At 47.8% G+C, this 10,630-nt stretch overlaps 1 protein-coding gene across 3 annotated transcripts in view; it reads right to left on the bottom strand.

Moving 5' to 3' along the window:
* Positions 1-10,630, bottom strand: part of jakmip2 (janus kinase and microtubule interacting protein 2) — a 31,625-nt gene that overhangs the window by 17,016 nt on the left and 3,979 nt on the right. For all 3 annotated transcript variants that reach the window (XM_064349836.1, XM_064349838.1, XM_064349837.1), the window contains exons 2-3: positions 2,069-2,320; positions 1,086-1,583 (exon numbers count right to left, since the gene is read on the bottom strand). In XM_064349836.1, the coding sequence (XP_064205906.1) occupies positions 1,086-1,583; positions 2,069-2,197 (627 nt within the window). In that variant the 5' untranslated portion in view covers positions 2,198-2,320. The remainder of the gene's footprint in view (positions 1-1,085; positions 1,584-2,068; positions 2,321-10,630) is intronic.

The following is a 10,630-nucleotide window of genomic DNA, read 5'->3' as shown; positions in this document are numbered from 1 at the left end:
CACACACACACGCACATACAAACACCGCTCCTACAAACACACTCACGCACAGACACACGAGCATGGACACATACACAAACACACGCACATTCAAACACTGCTCCTAAAAACACACACAAAAATACACACACACAGACACACTGCTCCTACACAAACACACATAAACATGCGCATACACACACACACACACACAGACACACGAGCATGCACACATTGGCCCTGCACACACACACACACACACACACATGCATGGACACATACACAAACACACAAGCACATGCCTCATTCAGACAAAATGTACACACTGCTCCAACAAACACACACACACACTGCTCCTACACCCACACATTTACAAGCACACACGTTCACACACACAATCACACACTGCTCCTACACGAACACACACACACAAACACACCACTCCTAAACACACAAGCGTGCGCATACACAGACGCTGCTCCTACAAACACACAGACACTGCCACACACACACACACTGCTTCTATGCAAACATAAACATCTTTCTGCATACAGCAAGACCACAAATTTACAAGAATCAGTGGTTTGCTATACTACAGAGAATACAGTATACTAGCCTGTCATAGCACAGACAGTATAATATCTCAGCACATCAATTATTTACCAAACAGAGCAATAAGAGACCAGCTGTCTATTTTTCTAGAATATTTATCTACTGTCGCTCTCAGTACAAGTAAAAGAACAGTATAAATCCAAGCTTATGTATTTCTGTACAAAACATATTTACTCATTTGTCTGTGGTATTCACCTGAAGTGCCTATTTGTCAGAGTTTCCATTATTCAGAGTACAGAGAGTTTTGAGCAATAGATAGACAGATAGATGGATAGATAGACAGATAGATATACAGATAGATACTCTGTTGTCCCCATAGGGAAATTTGTCTCGGACTCTGTGTTACTGAATCACCTTTCAAAAACATAACTTCAATAGACAGCATATATCATGATACATACACTCATACATACAATCATACATGCATACATACATTCAGTCCCATCGCGCGTACTGAACCTCCAGCAGGAAACATCAGACCCGTTGTTACTTACCAGTCTGCGGATGTCGCGCTCGCAGTCCCACTTGATCTTGGAGATCTGCTCCTGGTGGATCTGGTGCTCGGTGCGCAGGTCCCCGGCCTTCATCTTGTCGGCCTGGATCATGTTGCTGAGCGCCTCGTCCGTCTGCTTCTTGGTGGCCTTGAGCTCGGCGATCTCCTGCAGGAGCTTGACGCGCTCCGAGTCGAAGAAGCGCCGCGCCTCCTCGCGCGCCTCCAGCGTCAGCGCGGTGCGCACCTTCTCCCCGCTGCCGTCCCGCAGCGCGCCCAGCGCCGCCTTCAGCTTCTGGTTCTCGCCGTCCTTGATCTTGGCGGTGCGGGCCAGCTCCTGCTCGTGCTGGCGCACCAGCGCCTCCCGCAGCGCCTGCAGCTCCTTCTGCTTCTCCTCGTGCCACTTGGCCCGCAGGTCGGTCAGCGCCGCCGTGTGCCGGTGCTGCTCCTGCTCCCGGATCCGCTTCGTCTCCTGCACCTTCTCCCGCTCCAGCTTGCTCACCTGCAGCGGCGACCAGCAGGGGGCAGTGTTTGTCACCAGCACAGTACAGTTTTTTTTAAAAAAGCTAAATCGTGAATTGTGAATTCTGTCTGTTTACATGAGGTCAGAAGATACATAACTTAATGTTCTTAAGGGCTGAGAGTCTGTGGTAATTGTGGTTATTTCTGTAGGGAACCCTGAACCCAAACTCTCGGTGCTGTATAGGTATGGGGTATGCCACACCACCAAGGAGTAACTTGGTGGATGGGATACCTGCCATCCCAACAGACAGACCTATGTGTTCTATGGACACAGTCACATCATTATTCAAGGACTTTCCTAGATATTTACCACTGTGGATGGGTGGACAACCAAGTTATCCAGACAAATAAGACCCCAATTAACAAAATCTTCAAATGAGTTATTCCATAAGCCAACGCTGTGGCAGATTAGAACACATACCAGGAAAGAGGACAAAATGGACGCCGCTCATACCCGGGGCCTACCTTGCATTTTTCCTGGTGCAGCTCTATCTGAATGTCGGTCAGTTTGGACCGGAGGTCCTCGTTGGCCGCCTGTAGGGCGGATATCAGCACCTCGGGCTTCTCCCCCTTGGAACGTCCTTTCTTCGCCATTGGATCGGATGCTACGGATCGAACGCTCTCATTCGGAAATGTCCACCGCCACAAAGAAATGAACTGAGGACCTCCAGGGATTCCAGTCCTTCCTCTTCCCCATTATCCTAGCATTCAGATGACCTGTGGGAGGGTGGAGGTGGGGTGAGGGAAAGCACCTTCGTGAGAACAGAACCAAAAGCACAGTCTCATCTTTGCCTGTGGAATCCCCTTCAAACCAGGTGCACTGTCTTTGAATTTAGACACATTTATAAATATATATTTATATATGTACAGTTTGTTTCAGTGAACACCTCCAAAGTCATGTTCAAAATAACCACCGCAACAAGAATCTGAGAGATAGGCCTAAGTGTGGGTAGGCTGACTGCTGAATGTGGAATGTTCTCTGGTCATGTGGACTAACTGACTAACTGTAATAAACACACTTATATCTATATGCACATGCAGACACAAATCTACATACACCCGCATACAAATATTTACACACACACAGACAAGTATGTGCACACATACATTTACATACAGGACATGTATATAGTTGTCCTTTATGGAAATGCGCTGTTGTGTCAAGGTGTTCCCGACCGCACACACAGTCCATTTCCACGTGTCTGAAGGTGAACGCGGCCATCCGTAAGAGGATGTGCTGGCCCTGTTAAAAGACCTGGCACGGAGGGAGCAGTGCGGTGTACATACATGAGGAGATATGACAACGGACGGCCCCGATAGGCTGGAGTTAATGCCAGGGCTATGATGCGGTCGGGGGAGGGGGGATGGGCGTCTCCCTGGCAACACGTGGACTGCAGCCACCCCCCTCCCCCCCCCACTCCACACTGCAGCTCTGTCTTGAGGAGAAATGGAGAAACAGAGGCAGGTAGCTTTTCTGTCTCTCTCTCTCACTCTCTCTATCTATCTCTCTTGATCTCTCTCTCTCTGTTTCTTTCTTGAGCCTCTATCATCTGTAAGCCTGCAGGAGCCTGTTTTCACAAAACCAATTCACAAAACCAAAAAAAACAAAAAAAAAAACAACACTTGCCCCTCTGGTCATGTGACCAAGGCAGCCATGTTGTGTGCTACTGTAATGGATACCCCACAATAATCACCCCTCGGTTTAACTTTCCATAACAGAACTACCTGCGATGACGCAGCTCATGCTACACTCTAAGACTGCAGACATACAGGGATAACACAGTCCTTCAGCTCTATGACCGCAGACATACAGGGATAACACAGTCCTTCAGCTCTATGACCGCAGACATACAGGGATAACACAGTCCTTCAGCTCTATGACCGCAGACATACAGGGATAACACAGTCCTTCGGCTCTATGACCGCAGACACACAGGGATAACACGGTCCTTCGGCTCTATGACCGCAGACATACAGGGATAACATGGTCCTTCAGCTCTATGACCGCAGACACACAGGGATAACACGGTCCTTGCTCTATGACCGCAGACATACAGGGATAACACGGTCCTTCAGCTCTATGACCGCAGACATACAGGGATAACACAGTCCTTCAGCTCTATGACCGCAGACATACAGGGATAACATGGTCCTTCAGCTCTATGACCGCAGACACACAGGGATAACACGGTCCTTCGACTCTATGACCGCAGACATACAGGGATAACACGGTCCTTCAGCTCTATGACCGCAGACATACAGGGATAACACAGTCCTTCAGCTCTATGACCGCAGACATACAGGGATAACACAGTCCTTCGGCTCTATGACTGCAGACATACAGGGATAACACAGTCCTTCAGCTCTATGACCGCAGACATACAGGGATAACACGGTCCTTCGGCTCTATGACCGCAGACATACAGGGATAACACGGTCCTTCGGCTCTATGACCGCAGACATACAGGGATAACACAGTCCTTCGGCTCTATGACCGCAGACACACAGGGATAACACAGTCCTTCGGCTCTATGACCGCAGACATACAGGGATAACACGGTCCTTCGCCTCTATGACCACAGACATACAGGGATAACACAGTCCTTCGGCTCTATGACCGCAGACATACAGGGATAACACGGTCCTTCGGTTAAAGCTCAGCACTGCTTCTTCTTCCGAGGCCTCTCTGTGTGTTACTTGCAAGCGAGATGAAGCGTTATTTATGGTTATTATTACTGTCGCGCTGCTGTCAGCCCAGTGCTTTAAAAAAACCACCGGGACTGTGTTTATGTAAATGTGTGGGTGACGAAAGTGTGAAAGAAACAATGCTGTATATCCCTGCCAAAAGTCAGCAGGCCAAAACTGCGCCTCTTCTCAAAATATCAGCGCCCAGGGTCACAAGGAGGCAAACCACACAAAAACACACACAGTGCCAGCCTGAATATTATGCAGGAGCTATCCAGATAACCTGACTTTGTCCAGTAATTCAGGTTTTCAAGATGGGATTCCATCCATAACCTGCCGTGGTGGGATACTCAGAATGTAAACTGAGATCCAGTCTTAATCAAGTCTAGAACACATAAGATTTAATTGAGGCCAAATGGGTAAGCTAAAGACGGTTAGCAAGTGGGAAAAGTAATTAACACATGAGCAGGCAAACTATACACAAAGAGCTCAATTAACAGAGTCTATTAATATTTAGCATGATGCATTAGGGTCATCCGCTACGTTGCAGAAAGCATCAGAGAGGAAGACAGAGGGTTGGTGATCGCAAGGACACTGATACTGCTACTGGGAGAGCAATGGATAGTCAAAGCTCTGACATCCCAGTGTGTGAAAGAGTGCTGCAGAACGACATGAAGTCTACGACAGACCGTCTGGCCCCAATGCCATCAGATACGCCCTTATCTTGGCGCAGAGACGGAGTGTTAACACGATTCGCATTTCATTATGAAATAGGAACGCTGGAGAGCTGGTCACACACAGTGGTTTTAGTGCAAGTGATTAATAAACGATCAAATAATGAGGATTATTCCGCTAGAACACCACAGTCATTACTGTCTGCAGAATGGCTGTGTTGCTAACTAAAGCCACAAACAAATGCAAACAGCATCCCAAGCTAAAGTTCAGAGGTGGAAAATCCAGGTTCAGAAAGCAAAAGTTCTCCCCAGTATTTTGTTCCAATTGCTCATGATTTGCTAATTAGCACAGTTCTTCAGCCAGGAGGTAGAACTAATTGGTGAAATAAGCTGGCTGAATTCGCGGGTTGAAGAAACACATGGCAGGACTTTTACTTTCTGACCATTGAAATTTACAACTCTCCTAAAGCCAAAAGTACCCAGGTCTCCCGATGGAAGAAGTAAAGGAATATGAAGAGAGACTTAATATTACGTCCCCTGCTCAAGGGCACAGCGGCAGTGTTCTACCTGGGAATCAAACCTGCAACCTTTAGGCCACAAGCCCGGTTCCTTACCCATTGTACTACACTGCCACCCATGATGTTCTGTGTGGACACCATCCAAGAGTTCTTCTCACAAGGAACGAGATAAATTCCTTCAGATGCCCTCTCTCTCCCTCGCTCTGTCTCTCCCCCCTCTATCTCTCTCTCTCTCTCTCTCCCCTATCTCTCTCTCTCTCTCTCAGCAGACCTCTCATGCGTGTCGAGCGCAAGTTAGGCGCTCTCAATTTCAGCGGGTGGTCATGCGTGACGGGGGCCGCCCCGCGCTCCCCGAGGGCGTAGCGCGATAACGGCGGTGTGAAACCGCCCCCCCCCGACACCGCACCGAGGGGCGCACCTCATTCCACACGGAGAACACGAGGGCCACCGCTCATCTCCCAAAAACATGCGGGTGAAGGCCTTGATAAGGAAAGCCTACCGTAGGGGGTGTTAAAAGGCTAAATCCATTCCAGCACCACGCAGACCACCGCGGCACCCCAATCAGCCGCTCAATGGCAGTCAGAGATTGGTACACGTGCACTTACCGCACTCTATAAGGACAAACATACAACGCACAGCTCCAGGAAACAAAGAAAGCAATTTTCGACTGAATGAACTAAAGCCCCATTTTAACTGTTTGCTGTGCAGGACTACACGGAATTGTAGGTTTCGCTGTCAGTCACCCACGATGTCTGGAACTTACTGGAACATTTCTTAAGTCCTGTTCCGCCACAAACACTGAGAAAATGGCTGAAGATTTTTCCAGTGTGCTTGGTTAGTCATTTCCTGTCCAATTCCCACCCATTCCTCTCATCGTCTCTCATTTTACAGTACGCTGAATGAAGTACTGTAAAATGCACTGTAAGTGCCTGTAAATACCCCCTCTTACTCATACTGCCCTCGAGTGTGGCTCGCCTGTTTAGCCTTGCACCTCAAACTAATGCACGGACATCACAGCCCAGCCTTATGCACTCTTGGCCAAAGATGCCCTTTGCTGATGATGCCTCTCCTTCAGAGTTCCAAACTGACACAGTTGTTCACCTCACACACTGTTCATCTCACACACTGTACTAACTGAAACATCAGCAAGATGACCTGCCTGCAGCGTTGAGGCTCCTGCCAAACATGCCATATCACCCCTCTTTCAAAGGCTAAAAGCCACATCCATGGCCATGCTAGCCAAAATTATAGACCACGGATGTTCAAGTCTGGGCCTCAAGCTCAGTAGTGCTGCTCTCTTCTGCTTAATTGTACAGTTAAGCAATGTCACTGATTGGCCAGAGGTGCATTCCCCTGGTGCATCAGGTTTAAATCTGTCCCTGATTGGAGGGAAAAAATGAAACCCAGGAGTACTACTCAGATTTGAGTAACCCTGTTATAGGCAACCTGGCCTTGCCAGCATACTTGTACATGCCCCTGAGCATGCTGGGATATTAATTACCTTTCTAACTCAGGAACCACACCTGTGTGGACACCCCTGCTTTCAATACACCTTGTGTCCTTCATTTACCCAAGTGTTTCCACCTTTTCGGCCAATACCTGGACATCTTCTCAAGATTCCAGAATATTCGTCTAAAGGCAATGCAAGCATATGGTTTACAAACTTGGATTAGTACCACAGTTGCTATTGTGGTTTGATGCTGAAGGACACAGGCTGGACAAAGGACACATTTCTGACAGGGTTTATAATAAGCTTATCCCTGAACCTGCCCCACTACAGAAAACATACAACTTTCCACAGATCTTCAGCGGCCGCTCACTTAGACATCAACCACACGCAGACCCCATAACTAAGCACGGACTTGCTCAAGGGCGCAACGGCAGCATCACGGCTCAAAATGGCGGCTCTCGTTCTGTAGGCCCGCGGTGCGTAGCGGAGCGGAGGCCCCACAGCACCACATCCTTCCCCGGTGATGAGGCAAGGGAAAATTCCCCTTACTCAGCACTCTTCCTGGTGTAGGAACCCAGTTCCCGTCCCTCAATCAGCACAGAGCCCCGACGGTACACTTTCGTTACCGCGCGGCGCGGCAGGCGTGCGCCATTAAACACCGCCGTGCTCAGCCTGCCAGCGCTTACAGCACCTCCGGAACGGCTGAGGTCCCACATCGAGCGCCGAAATGACGATCTGTGCTGATTAGATGCTTGTTTTGGGTACACCCATAGCCATTCACCTGCGAAATGTTTTTGTAAACGTGCTGTTTCAAACAGAAGACGCCACAAGTATCTCACCATAAACACAGTATGAGAACTACTTTCTATCTGTAATTGAGATAGCAGGGCTCGACAGCGCTCCCGTTTTAGGAGTATTTGGACCTGGAAATTGAAGTGTGCTAACAAAAGAGTGCACAGGTTGTTCGTGCACAGAGTGAACATCATTGACCTACACATGAAAAGTACAGAGATTGATTTAGATTGATTTAAATATCGCATCAGCTTGAGCACAAACACTCTCTGGTTTTGGGCCAAAGTTGGATTTCTTGTTTGACAACCACATGAATAATGTATAAAGCAGGGCTGCCCATCCATGTTCCTGGAGATATACCATCCTGCAGGTTTTCATTTCAATCCTAATTTCCCACCCCTGAGTCTACTAATTAGCTGCTAAACGAGATCTCGAGCCGTCGAACGAGGTGCACTGTGTTAGAGTTGGAGTGAAATCCGACAGGACGGCAGATCTCCAGGAACAGGGCTGGGCAGCTCTGATGTAAACCCTGTACGAGGGTTTTCTGTAGCTAAATGGTAAATGGTAAATGGACTGCATTTATATAGCGCTTTTATCCAAAGCGCTTTACAATTGATGCCTCTCATTTGCCAGAGCAGTTAGGGGCTAGGGGTTAGGTGTCTTGCTCAAGGACACTTCGACATGCCCCGGGCGGGGTTTGAACCGGCAACCCTCCGACTGCCAGACAATCGGTCTTACCTCCTGAGCTATGTCGCCCCATAGCTCCTGTACATTTAACAAATCTGTGAGATCTGGACTGTGACTGCTGTTCTGCATTCTCAACAACTGGCCGGGATTCAAAAAAGGCCAGCGATATCCAACAGGCAGAGAGGGCCAACAAACACATTATGCAGCAGGGCTTACTAACTCGGGCATTTGCTCAGGCCTTTGGCAAGAACCCTGCAAAGCCTAGAGGGTGAGCAAACATAGTTACAAAAATAATATTGCCCCTACGTTTCTTACGGTCTAGAGCGAGTGAATTTGTGCATGCATGCAACCAAAACACAACTGTGATTAAGAGGGCACACTGCAAGCGTACACACTGTAAAATGTCCAGTGTTAATTCAACTCTAACGTTTTGGTTAGTGAATTAACACTGGACAGATTACCGTGTGGGTTAATATTTTGTACAACCATGGACATCTATCCCAGAGAACCTTCAGGCTCAGTTTTTACTGGCTTAACTGTCATTCACTCCCAGTGTTAATGTTCTACCCGCTGAAGCGGTTTCCTGGAGTGATGCTGTAACTGTGGAGTCTGGAAGGGAACACCAGACAAAGACATTTCCATGATTACGTATTCTGCTGGGCCTGAGTCACGTGACCCACGGCAGTTAATGCCGCATTAACCCAGAAACTAAACATCCGGATAGAAAAAAAAATCCTTCACTATCTGCAAGCGCGACTGAGAAACGGGATGCTAATATTAAAATACCATGCAACTTAAATCCAATCGATTCCCATCCTAATTTCATCATCAGGGTAAACGCACTGCTGACTACGGGCATAAATACCTTCTGCGAGGCGACGGCAGCATCGCTCTCAGATCGTTCTGCGGTTCTGTGCACTTTTAACCCTTACTGCCGACTTTGATACACTTTTCAGCGCACTGTATTAGCCGAATTAGCAGCGTGCGCACAAGTCGCTTAATGAGAACCGCGTTTCCCACAAGACCCCGGGGGTCATCTCGCGTCCACGCATTTCCCGCCGCGGCGTGTGACGGCGACGCCGCTGCCAGTCCTTCCAGCGGCCAAACGCGGCGAAAATCAATTACCCACAATCCATCAGCGCATTTTTATTACCTACTTCATGGATCAGTACTGAAAGCCTATTTCATTTTTAACACTATTAATCACCTCCAAATATTAGTCCAAGGACTTCTTATGCAAAATACCACAGTTAAACTTCGGATTATCTAACCAGAGACCTTACGCATTAATGAGACAGGAAAATGATCACCGGTATTATTGGGAGATTTCCAGCACTCCTGCGATTCATACTGCGGTTGTTGGGAGTGGAGTCGTTTTGGGGTGGTGAATCTTGTCGAGGATAAGCACCCCCATACAGATGCTGAAGATGTGATTATCATGATGAATGCCCTGTCGCAGTTAATGTGATCCATTAGAGCCAACACAGAGACTCCTAGTCTTAATCAGAGCAGTAGAGCCTGTAGGAAACTCCCAATACAGGAGCTAATATACGGCAATAATAATAATAATAATAATAATAATAATAATAATAATAATAATAATAATAATAATAATAATAATAAATAAATAAATAAATAAATAAATAAATAAATAAAAAATAATAAATAAATAAATAAATAAATATTATTATCATTTTCATTATCATCGTTATCATAGTCATGTTGAAAGGAGGTGTATTCACTTTCTCTTTCGGGAATAAGCTCCCGTCGTCATCGGTGACATTTCCCGATATAAATAAGCGCGTGACGGCAAACACGCCGCGAAGGAAACGGCGGATAGCGATAAGAGAGAGAGGCGAAAACACGAAGCCGTCAAAAAAAACACTCTTCCGGCCGCACGGGGGGCCCGACTCCCCCCCCCCCAGTGATTCCGAACGCGCCGAGCGCATCGCAGCCGCACTGGCACCGTGACCCAGTTCCGTCTCGCCAGACGCAACGGGCTCCGGCCTGCACTTCCTCTACATGGTAAATGGACTGCATTTATATAGCGCTTTTATCCAAAGCGCTTTACAATTGATGCCTCTCATTCGCCAGAGCAGTTAGGGGTTAGGCGTCTTGCTCAAGGACACTTCGACACACCCAGGGTGGGGTTTGAACCGGCAACCCTCCGACTGCCAGACAATCGGTCTTACCTCCTGAGCTATGTCGCCCCATCTAAAAA

This window comes from Anguilla rostrata, chromosome 9, assembly GCF_018555375.3.
Source record: "Anguilla rostrata isolate EN2019 chromosome 9, ASM1855537v3, whole genome shotgun sequence".
NCBI classification, from domain to species: Eukaryota; Metazoa; Chordata; class Actinopteri; order Anguilliformes; family Anguillidae; genus Anguilla; species Anguilla rostrata.
Note: the sequence above shows the minus strand (reverse complement) of the source record. Positions and strands in the feature narration are given on the sequence as shown.